We start from the raw sequence: 12,766 nt of genomic DNA on the forward strand, positions 1-12,766 counted from the left end.
CAATCTTAATGTACATTAAACTTTTATTTAACATTTAACAATTTAAATGTTAGTTTTTACATTATTATTATTTACATGAATATTTAACATTAGAGAATTAGAGGTCCCAGTTCTTCTTGATGTAAATTCTAATTAGTTTTCATTGAAGTTTGAAACTTGGAGCTTCAAGACAGATCGGGTAGCTTGTGAGTAATAGCCATAGCAACATCATCTGTGATTAAAAAGAAGGCTCTTCTTTTGGGGTAGAAGAAGAAGGGATGAGTCACTGCGATAATATGCTGGTTTCAGGGAGTTGTAAGATCAGCCTGCTCCAACAACTCTGAGGCATTTTCATGTACATTGAATGCTGCGGCTGCTGCTCTGGCAGTAAGATGTGCTTTGCTGTAGAATGTTTATGTTCACTTATTATTTGGCACATCTTCTTGAGGAGTGCAAGCAGAAACAGGAATGTTGATTATGAACTGTTTATATCTCAGTCAAAGCTTCAAGAAATTTCCTGGGATGAAGAAAAAGTACTTTTTTAGTTCAAGAGCTTTTTTCCCCTCACTGATCACTCAGAATCTCACAAGACTATTCTGGAGAGGGAAGATGCCTTTCTCAAAGAAAGGCTTCGAAGGTACTGTTCCTGGAAATCTTTAGTAATGAGGGGTTCACTAGATTTCATTCCCTTTACTTTCTATTTAGCTTACTTTCTATTTTTGAATTATAAGAGGAGCAGGACATGGGGCAAATGTAGCCTCTTGAAAGCCCTTCCATCTTCTTTTCTATGGTGCTGTTTATATGACTGTACATGAACACATACGCATTTTTCTCTTCACTGTATGTGTAAATATATACCAGCTAATTTAATGTAATGGCTGTATCAGTCCACCCATGTACCACGTGCTATAAGCCTAGTTTCTTAAAAGCAAACATATTATTATGTTGTTCTTATGCTTGCAATAGCTAGCAAAATAATACCATGAAATGAATCTTAATTAAAAATTAGAACAATAAATGTTCAAAGAGATTCTTCAGTATTTTGTAATCTTTGGACATGCATCGACTGAGCAATGCAAAATGTTTGTATATATAAAAGTACTGTCCTTCTGTATAGCTGAATTGTTGACATGTTTAAAAAACATTCTTATCTGGCTTTTGCGGTTGTGATTTTTTTTTCCCCTGGATTTATTGTTTTAAATAAGTATTTGAAGAATTAGAGAAAAAAATATTTATCAGTCTTCTAAATTTATTCAGGACCATAGGTTCTCCAGAAATCTTTTGTTATATTCCATTAAGATGTATAAGGTAGTGTAGCTGTTTGAAAATGTAGAAATAGTAGGCTTACTCATTTTGAAGAGGGACTGATGATGCAAGTTTTCATATCTTAATATGGCCTCAGCTGCAAAGAGACAAAAGATGAGATAGCGAGTGACAGATTTAATTCATTGGTCACAGTATACTTCATACGTTTAGGCCCATCTGGCCACTTGTGTGGAACTTCACTTGGCTGTCTCCATAAAATCTGAAGCAACCCATCTTAACCTTGCACAAATAGGCGTGAAATCTATAAACCCAGCAGACACAAAGGGTGTATTAGTAAGAAAAGAATGAGTCTCCCTGGTGAACTTTCAGACTAGGCAGTGCACTTAGGATCACAGAAGATAAAGGGGTCTGAAATATGAAATAGAATTTCCAATAAGGTAGCAGTCAAAGGCAGTGGTGATTCCTTGGAAAAATAGGTATTTGATCTTGTTGTTGCGAAAACTAAAATCTGGAATTCTTCACTGGAAGAAGCTATTATTAATTTAACCATTTCCCATTCAAAAAGGTATCCTTTTCCAGAGGAGGTTTGTTACTTGTTTGATTAGTTGTGATTCCATCTCCTGTTTGTATTAGAGTTTTTCTTATATTTTATGTAGCCTTATTTTGGAATAATGCAAGACATGTCATCATTAAAAAAAAAAGAAAAATCTATTCATTGCTTAGTCCACAGGGAAAAGGTATTGTTTTTTAAGTAAATAGGTTTTCATTTCTTATCTAATTTATATTAACAGAATTAATAACAGCACCTTTCTCCTTAAAACACTAATCTCTCATTCTGAATCTGATGTCACTACCCATAGTAAAAAGCAACTAACTGTTGGATTTACACAAGAGTAAAAATGAGTATTTCAAAGACTAAGCTGTGGAATGTGTAAAGCAATATCCGCTCTGAGTAAAGGTTTCAAATTCTTGCCCTCACCCTGTGCAGTAATGAAACTTCCAGTAAGCACTCACTGTAGTGGTAAAAAAATCAGGAAGGGAGTATTTTGTCTTTGAGTTGCTTCATTTCAGTTAGAAAGCTCTGGTCACTGACTGAATATTCTTACTGCTGTTCCTAGAAGGTTCTTTCAAAGGTTCAATACAGAAAGAGCAGAAAAGACTGATTCTTACTTGTACTTTCTCTATTAAAAAAAATTAAAAATGTGTGGAAAAATACATGGTTTTGATTCTTATGTGGGGTATTTAAGGATAAACTGATTTTGAAAAAGACTGCTTGTCCAGTAATAACGAGGCTGCTTGACTATTTTTACCAATTCATAACTCTGGTTTTAGTTATCCTTTAGCTTTTTCATCCACATCAAGAGGGCAGGATTGGTTATATCGTACTTTTACTTCTTTACATACTTTTAAATATTCAGTCTTTTTCAATTGAGGTCAAACTGAGAGACTGCAAAGACTACATTAAACTCTGTAATACAAGATTTAAGTCATCATTCAGGAACTGCTAGGTTAAAATGTATTCCTCTATCAACCTCCTGTGAATGTACTTTGAATTTGTAATTTTTCTGTGATTTTCAGTTATGAGAGTGGATGTTTGGGTAGCTGACGACTTCTCGTTCGTGGAACTCCAAGAACAGACTACGCATGTTTCATACTTGAGCTTTCTGTTATTTATTGTGTCCTTTTCTGGCTTTCTGAATAATTTTCTGAAGCTGGTGTTGTTTTAATAGAAATTAAAAAAAAACCAGCAGACCCCAAGTTTGACATCTATGATCCTAACTTTCTGTTTGTGTGCCTAGTGGCCTGATTTTAGTGTAAACAAACCAAAGTCAGTGAAGTTGGAGGTACCTGTCTTGTATGGAAAACAAACCATTTCTGTCTAGACCTGTGAAAAGAGATTTTGAAGAGCAGTCTTAAGGATTTTACCTTGAAAAAGTGGACTACGGTTATGTCAGTTCTTTTCATGCTGCCTTTTAAGTCACTCATTCAAATTAACTGGCTATTTTGGATGTGTTCTTTTCAGATTCTCATGGAAACCCCGTGTCTTCAGAAGATCAAGTCAGTTTAGCCCAGCAGATATCTGATGTAGTAAAGCAGCCTGCCTTTATTGCTGGAATTGGTGCAGCCTGTTGGATTATCCTTATGGTCTTCAGCATCTGGTTATATCGCCACAGGAAGAAGCGAAATGGACTCACTAGTACTTACGCTGGTATCAGAAAAGGTGCCGTATTATATATTTCAGTCCGCTGGCTGCTGAATGCCTGTTTACTGGCTATTTACTTTATCATCAGTCTCTTGTTCTTCTAAGACTCGATGCAGGAATTATCAAATTACTTCAATACTTTCAGGAAGCGTGGATCAGGAGCCAATGCAGAAAGCAGCAATATTTACATAACGTGTTAAACCTGGCTTTAAAGCATAAGCCTTTAGCAAAATACCTAGACTAGCTTTTCATAAAGATATTCCTACAAATGAGAAGTGTAAAGATGGATTTAAGGCTGGGAGCTTCCCGTATGCCCTTGCTACCTGACGCTGTACCATCTGAAAAGGAGCCAAGTGGACGGTAGTTCATTGTCCCTCCTGTTCGGTCCTTTGCTTGCTGCTAAGAATACTAACAGTGGTGTACATTACAGTAACGCTTTTGGTGCGTGTACTCGAATTTCCTTGTGTTCCGGGGGAATGTGGTGAAGTGGCTGTTTGCAAAAGCACAACAGTCAGTAATACTTCCTAAGACTCTCTCATAAATGCTGTTGTGACACCCTTCGTTGGGACTGAATTCTGGGGCTATTGCATCTTGCATCTGCATTCGATTAGAGTGGCAGCAGTGGGACTAACTTAAAGCACTCTTCGTTTTCATGTTATTGATACCTTTTATATCAGATTGTCGGTGGGCAAGCAGTGTTTTACAGTATACTCTGTGACAAACAAAACTAGAATCTCTACCTGGAAGATCTTCTGGAACAAAAACTTGATTTCTCCTGATTCAATAATCTTTTGATTAAGCCCCAAAGTTCAAACTGAATTCAATAAGCTACAGTTCCTTACATCTCAAAGCAGTACTTCATAGGCACTCATGGAGTAAGAACGGTAAATTCCGGAATGAACCAGAAAATGGGAGATCCTTCTTGTAAAGGAATTGAGGGAGAATGTTTAATATTTGACAATCAAAAGATAGACCTAGGCTTAAAAGGTGCACACGTGTGTATGAAAGTTGTCATGAGATTATGTTCTTTAGTCGCTTCAAGAATGAATGTGTGATGGGCAAGACAGGCAAATATAACACAAATGTTTTCCAACAGTAGCAGTGTGTTGCTATGACAAAGCAGCAGTGCTAAAAATAGGACTGAGTGAGTGGAAACGGGGAAATAGTTCTGGAGTGTTGCAGCGTTTAGGTGTCCCTCCATGCTATTAAAGTATCAGTGCTCGCGGTAGACTCCAGGCACAGTGGTTATAGCAGAATTGTAACCACAGAAATCAGGTATGAATGTCACCTTTGATTTTGTTCTGCTAGGATTTCTTAGATAAGACAGACCCTGACATATTGCTGCATTGACCTGCTCTGTTTTGTTTTACTAATAGCATGCTGCCATACTGCCTTTCTACAGTTCTATCAAACTAACATCACTATGCTTTCAGCAGTACCTATGATTAAGCAAGAGACATACAATTTGTCCTTAAAAATGGTTACTTTAATGATAACGGCTATTGTTCAAAACAGCTGTGTTTTTCAATATCTGTAAAAATATCTTTTGTGTAATTTGATGAGGGGTTCAATGAAAACATACAGAAAAGCAGGGTCTGCATTTCCATTATAAAGTATTCTTCAAGAAAAAAAGCTACCTTTAGTGAAATATAAATTGCAAAGTAGTTTGCCACTCTGCAGTGCATCAAGTCATCACCACAAGCCCAAACTTTCTTCAGTCTTGCATTTATTTATTTATTTTTATATTTAGCTTCAGGCCTGACATCTGTTAAAATACTTCACTACTCCCACACACACATATTGTACTAGCACTCTTACACACTCAGAAGGATTTATTAATAGAAGCACTGAGAATTAAGTTGTGATAAAGATTTCATTTAGTTGAACCTCTGTTCATCTGTCCCTCAGTTCCTTAAGAAACTAAACTAGATTTAGTAGTTAAACCACAGGACAGTAATGAGACAGTAGTTTAAGATTTCTTTTTCATGTCCTTGTGGTTGCAAATTAATTTTGAGACACTTGATTCTCTTTTGAATAGCTCCGCTTTAAATGCACCTTCTATTTTAATGAAAGCTTGTTACTATGGTTCTATATCTTTGAATGTAGCTAAATTAAACTCGACTGTGTGAAAAGGCCTAGCTCAAAAAAACCACAATGGAATTCCCAAGATAAAGAGCTGTGCCATAAATGAAGCCTGAAATGGGCAAATGCTTAGAGGTTTTTCATTTTTTGCTTAGTGTCATATCCCTGGAAATAAATTGGCTTGGTAAAAGGGGGAGAAGCTATAGTATATCCTAAATTATAACAAGACACTCTGGACTCCCCCCAAACATCAGAGTTCCTGTAAAAATTAGATTAAGCATTTGTTCGCTTAGCCAGAACCTTTTCTTTCTGTGCCAGGTTTGCTAATCAAATTCTGTCTCAAGGCTACCTTTAGTGAATATTTTATTGTTTTTCTTAGATTTCTCTTTGCTCTCAGTAGATCGAAAAGGGCAACGTTAGCCTTAGCCTGCCCATCAATGATAGAAAAACTATACTGCCTTGTCAACAGGAGGGGGAGCATGTGCTAATAGGAAGAGCAGATGCTGGTGCTCTGTATTTGGATTAGAGATCCTATTGATCCAAAGAGGATTTATAGTAGCTGTGAGAGTGAAGATTGTCAAGCAATGTCATTGTTCTGTTGTTAACCTTTCCCTCTTAAAGCCAAAGGTTGAAAGGTAGAAAGGGGTTACATCTACAGAGATCTTTTGCCCTTTTTGGTGATTATTTAAGAAAGAAAGATAATAACTCTGTTTAACAGTCTCATCTATGAAAACAAAAATTAATTGCTGCAGTAGATTTTAGTGCCTTTATTACAGTGAGAGTTGGTGCTGTTCTTGATTCAGAGACCGTAAAACAGCAGTTCTCTTTGTTCCTTTATGTGATTATTATTTCCTTACTGAATACTTAAGTGTGCCTATTAGTTCAGCGTAATGAGCATTTACTTAGTGAACTGCAGATAACATTCAATAGAACCTTGATAAGGCTTTGTTCAGGAATTTTTCATACTGCATTCTAAAATGATTAACAGTGTGGGGGTTTTGTTTGTGCTAGGATTTTCAGAAAAATTTAAAATACCAAACTGAGGGGTATTTGAAAGGCTGAACCACAGTCCGGTCCCCTCAGGAGCACAATAGCACATCAAGCTTTTTTTTCAGACTGGTACCTGCAGAGACAAGCTTCTTTCTGAATCACAAATTTAATTTTATTTCTATATCAATGTGACTGAACTTCTGATTAGTTATATACATTTGTTTTATGTTCAGCTGTCTGCTAGTTTTATACTAATGTGGTATGTTTCCCTTTCTCTCTTCAGCTTAATAACCAGTTTGTATTTTGTTTTGATTTTTCAGTCCCGTCTTTTACCTTCACACCAACAGGTATATATTTGCACTTTTCCCCCCTTCTTTGTTACTTTAGCATGTGTTTGTGGTACTGTTTCTCTTTTTCTGACATAACCAGCCCAGCTGTTCTGAAAGTTTTTTAAACAATTTCATTAATGACAGGTATCATTATTTTGTTCTCTTATGTAGTGTACATTTATTTGCTTTGTAGCTGACACTTTTTTTCCATTTGTGTGTACCATTTTGTAGCATACCATTTGATGCAAGCATACAATTTTGTAGCATGATCCCATCAGTTTGTATAGCCTGGGCTCTCTTCTTGCATTGCGATGGAATAGTGTGGCCTTCTGCATCTAGCGATGCGAAAGGTGCTTCTGATGAAGGACGAATTGACTTAGCAGAGCCCAGATGCTGACTTGAAAAGGATTCCGTGGGATTATAGGTGGCGAAACGCTTCTTTTCTTTACTCTGAATCTGCATTGAACCAGTGGCCTAGGATTTGCCTGCTTTGGAAGATGCAAAAAATCAAAGTGTTATACCAGTTAGGTTTCTTTGTTTGCTGCCTCAAACTGTATCCGTGCTATGAAATTTAAAAGCAATCATCCCATTCTACATAAACAAAGGTGCATTTCAAATTCAGGGAGGGTTTAAAATCTTCTTCTATTTCTTTTTGCTGGGAAATGTAGAAAATATGACTGTGCCATAAACTGCACCATAGCCCACCGAAGTCCATGAGAGCCTTTCTATTCTGTAGAGCTGGCCTTCAGTCTGTCCCAGAGTCTGGCAGCTCAGCAGCCCTTCCTCAACAGTAGATACACTTCAACCCGTTCAGTACCCACCATACGTTACTTTCAGCTACAGCCTGGGTGAACAGACAAGGTTGTTTCTTCCTCCTCTATTCTAAATCCCCTGTTTTCACAAGAGGTCTATGAGACTTGCAGGACATGTATATCCAGGCAGGGTAAGAACCACCTGCCCCCTGCTCTGCACACTCACATTAGCAGGGCATATTAGCTCAAAATCGGCAATTTGGCCTCTGGGCAGCAGCTGAGTTACATCTTTCCAAGTTGGACCGCAGATGAAGCAATCTCATGTCTCTCTGCATTCATCCACATTGACCTAATTGTAACGGGTTACATTCTTATGCACATGCTTTTCATCACACTGAATAGCATCTTGTTTCAAAAGTCATCCTATCGTGTTCAGTGGAGTTGCTTACTGTTTGGCATGAGTCGGAGTGGCCCTTAATGTTTCTGAAGTCCTTTGAGATCCACGGTGGAGACTAATTCGAACTATTATTATTTTGCTCTTACTTAATTGGCTTGACAGAGGGCTTCCATTGCAATCACAACTGTAGCATGCTACTGAGATTCTGCAGAGATTGGTAGGTTAGCTAACATATATTTCGATTCTTAACACTAAAAGAAAATATGAAGGCTCCATAAGATATGTCAGCTGCAAAATAAATAGAGCTGTGATTTTTAGAGAAGAAATTGGAAACAACACAAAGTATGTAAGGCATTTAAAGCAAAAAAAAAAATCCTTTTTCAATCCAGGATCCCAGTCATTAGTTCCATTGACTTTAAATGGAACCAGACCCTCTTTAGCATTACCTGCAGTAAAAGACTTACCTGTAGCAATGCATCTTACACTTTAATCCTGTTATTGTAATCACTGCCAGCATTTATCTCTCTCTTACAGACTCCCAGTTTGGAGTGCTTCTAAAGAGCAGAATTTGGCTGCTTTTTTCCCAACACATTCCTAGTTGGAAAACATAGAATCCGTCAGCATTTGCAGTGAGGCAATCTCCTTAACCCTTTGCCAAACCCAATGCAAACCTGCAGAATTTATAGCCCTGTTTCTTCTTGGATGTTTGCATCCTAGAAACTAACTTTTCAACCATGATGCTGCCTGTGAAGGATATGCAATCCATGCCAACAAATAAATCCATAAGGACATCCACTTGTTTGATGTGCAATGCTTCTGAAATGCTAGCAAAACTGTTCCTTCTAATTTAGGAAGTATTCTTTCTGCCAGACATTTTTTACCAAGATTTGTACATTTAAATTTTTACATAAATAAGTATCATTAATAAATCCAATTGTAAAATGTTATAAAATGTGAAGCTTCTGTGGACTTTTAGAAAGCGTGCTTGTTCCATGAATATAGTGCAGTAACATTCAGAAAGAGCATGTGTTTTTGCATTAGGCTCAGCTGTAATAAGCCATTGTTTACATTGGAAGAAATGTCTGTTACAGAATCTCGATACCTCTTTAATCTTAACAAAATAATAAGGTAGAGCAAAGCTTTAACGTCTAGCCATTCATGAAATAAATATATGACCTAAATTCTTCCACAGAGTAACTCCACTGAAGTCAGCAGAGTTATTATGTTAAGGATAAGTTCAACCTGATGTATGGCTTCCTGCTTTCTTAAGCGATACGTGTGTGTTTTTCAGAACAGAACTGAAATATAAAACTTTGTTGGAGCTAAGACTAGTAGTTATCAAGCAACACGAGTATTATGTATAAACTTGCATTTGAAGGAAGAGCTTGCAGAATGGGATTCAGAATTCATGTATAAACAATGCACGTTTATTGTCTTAGCTAAAATGAAACAAAGGCGAATTTAATACTGCTATTGAAGGAGTCTTTTATGATTTTTAAATTATTTCCTTTTTTCATTTTTAACTATTTCAGTAACGTATCAGAGAGGAGGAGAGGCCGTAAGCAGTGGAGGCAGGTAATTATGTGCTTTATTTTTAAAGCTATATGTCGTGCAACTAAATTGAAGGATGCTAGGAGTACAATTGTCCTTGTAAGTGATGGTAGAATAATCACTTGTAAAGATATGTTTTAATTTATTATATTAATGTATACATTTTGACCATATATTTTTCTGTTTAGAAGGAGGATATATGGTTTGAATGTTTAGGTTGATTTCCAAAGAATGGGTTGTAATATTTTCAGCTTTGTTAACCTGTAAAAACTGCATCACAAAAAAAAAGCAGCAGAGGGAGCACTTTAACTTCAAAATAAAGACCTGGCTGATTAAGGGAGTAAAAGTAATTAAGTTGTGGCATTTATGAAGATTAAGAAATATAGCTGGCTTACAAACACTGCAAAGAAAGACAACGTTTATTGGAAAAAATTGCTGAAGACATAAACAGCTTATAAGGTGACTTTTTAAGAAAAAAATCTAGCTATGAATGCAGAACAGTTAAAGCATCGCTTAAAAGAGATGGGGCACTGAAGGAGAGGGAAATAAGGTAGGCTTTAAATTTAAAGCTCCCTGCTTTCAGAACCTAGCCCATTCCAGATTGAGGATTTAATTTACTGGGTTTACATTATTACTTAATGAATGACAGTGGACAAACCAGTAATTTACATTTCCTGTGTAGAGGTAGAGTTTTCTTCAGGAGGCAAAATACCTGTTTTAGCAAAAAGGCAGGTCAAAGCAGTGTCACTTTAGTAGCACACCTTTTTTTTTTCTAGGTCACATTCAAGCATGCCTTTTTATAAGCATCTCAGTTAAAGATTTGGCATGACGCTGAAATAAACTCTAAAATTTCAGAGAGCATCTGGGTGATAAATTCCTATATCCATTCCTGTTTCACAAGTGGCATCTTGTGGTTCCTAATTTGCAAGACTGTACAAAAATTCAGTAATAGTAAAGATTAGGCATCAAATTAAACATTCCCAGTCTACTGGAATGCTGTGCAGCAGCAAAGCTACTCTGCTGCTGAACCTGGCGTGCTAAGAGTGATTGCAGATATTTCTGTCCAGCACTGTATGCTGCTGTGTTGTAGCCGTAAAACCGTGGAGGAAAACCTCTAGAACAGTTGCCATGGGATTTTTGAATGGACAAATCTGTAAATCACTGGGTTGCTGCCTTCACCCCAGGATAGTGAGAAAATAAGAGAACAGAGATGAACCCTCCCTTTCCCTGGCAAGGTTGTTCAAAAAGATATGCAGTTAACATCCTTTGTGTTCTTTGTGCCACTGTGCTTCCTCGCTCTTCCCATAGCAGAAGCTAGACAAAGCACACTCACATAGACTCAGAGGGTAGAAATGAACCCAGAAATGGCTACATCATTTTGGTACTGCCAGAGAAGCAGCATCATTTTTTACTGTCCCAGTTTTAAGGATCAGTGCCACAATCTAGCAGTGTAATTGATTCAAGGTGCTAACATCTATTCTTCTTTTGTTCATTTGCATATATAGCATTTACAGGATCTATAAAATTCGGTAGAACATCATATAATACGAAACATACTTCTGCAATGTAAAAACAAATGTTATTTTTACATATGAAACCTTTACTCTGATTTCTAAATCTAAGGTTTTCACTTCCTTGAATTATATTATTGTAACGTTTTGGAGGCGGTTAGCATTTCTGTCAAGGACACTCATGTGAGTATGTTAAAGCATTGTTCAGAATTCAAAATGTCACACTGATACATTTCAACATAATCCCCACTTCTGTGACGATGAAAAAATGCCCGTTTGTGTATCAATCCCTTTTCTAGACAGGGTTCAAGTAATGGTAATTGTGGTGGGCTGACTCCAGCCAGCAGCTAGGCACCCACTTGCTCAATCTACCCCTACCCCAGACCCAGTACAGTACTTCAAGGATTCAAGGAATTTGCTGCAAAGGTTAAAGATCTTTGGAAATTATGATCACTGGTCATCACCAGGCTATGGAGCTATAATGCAAACATCTCTTGCCTACAGTTCCTCCTAAATGGCTCCAATTAGAGTTTTTGTCTACTTGTATACCTCGCACTACATTTCTTTCATGACAGCAGGTGTGAATGCAAAGCAATTTTAGAAGCAAAGGACCTTTAATTCTCTATCCAAAATCCAGTACACAGGCCTTGAAAGTGCTGAAACGTTCTGGAAGGCTTTGTCTCCTCCAAATGCCTTGAGGTGTAGTTTCGTTGTAAGAGCAGAGTGGTAGGGAAGAAAGCAGGGTATTTCAAATCAGCTGGCCTGCTCACAGGCCTACATAACTGTACATTTATTTCAGATTTTTACAAAAAATACTTGTTTAGTGCATGTGTATTGGCTGGTTAGTTAGCCTGACAGTAAGTCAAGCCTCATCACTTCCTATGGTAAATTGTCAGATGACATATTCGGTACAGAAATATGTATACACGTATATGTATAGATCTTCTAAATGTCATTCTAAGACTGTGACTTAAACCTATAGCACTGACAGACTATATCCCCCACAACTAACTGCATGCGGTTTGTATTCTCAACGTGCAGTTTAAGAGGATTAGCATATTTTATTTTTGAAGAGCATCACATCTAATATTATGGAGGCTATTTTCTGCACTATTTCAAATGGAAAGTTGCCTGTTAAATTCTGTGATGGAAGAGACTGTGTTCCTTTTTTTTTTTTTTAAAATATATGACAGTGACTAAAACTATCTGGTTTTGAAAGCACCTTAGTTATCAAAGGCAAATTTGTTAGGGGATGCTACTTATATGGGACTTTATAACATGCCATTGCGTTGTTAGTATGAAAACTGAAGAGGCACAAATGATTCTACTAAACATTCATCAGAGCATCTTTCACACTCACTAGAAAAATTCAGCAGCTTGGAAACTAAGGAATGCTATTTCTTTCTGCTGATGGCAGGACTACACTTTAATCCAAATGCTGCATATTAGCAGCATTCATATCTGGATGTTTTTAAAGGTGTGTTGAGTATTCCCAATTACTTTAAACTTGCGTAGGAGCTGCTGCTGTTCCACCCACGTAAAGATTAAGCGAGTGCCTTACTCATTAGCAAAGATGTATTGCACACTCAGTGTGCTTAGTGAGATCCAAATACTCCCAAGCGACAGAGATTTCTGTAATCTGCTGTTCCCTTTGATCCATTACAGTAGTATTATCTGATGGTGAGGAGAACTTTGTTTGCTTGACT

General features: G+C 37.1%; 1 protein-coding gene across 1 annotated transcript in view; it reads left to right on the plus strand.

Annotated features, from left to right (window-relative positions):
• The window catches only part of ROBO1 (roundabout guidance receptor 1), a gene marked incomplete at both ends in the record, with an annotated part of 532,959 nt that overhangs the window by 492,224 nt on the left and 27,969 nt on the right, over positions 1-12,766 (plus strand). The window contains 3 exons of the mRNA XM_082008056.1: positions 3,269-3,466; positions 6,841-6,867; positions 9,531-9,573. Of these exons, the coding sequence (XP_081864182.1) occupies positions 3,269-3,466; positions 6,841-6,867; positions 9,531-9,573 (268 nt within the window). The remainder of the gene's footprint in view (positions 1-3,268; positions 3,467-6,840; positions 6,868-9,530; positions 9,574-12,766) is intronic.

The sequence above is a fragment of the Phaethon aethereus genome, assembly GCF_964289735.1.
Source record: "Phaethon aethereus genome assembly, chromosome: 1".
In the NCBI taxonomy this organism is placed as follows: domain Eukaryota; kingdom Metazoa; phylum Chordata; class Aves; order Phaethontiformes; family Phaethontidae; genus Phaethon; species Phaethon aethereus.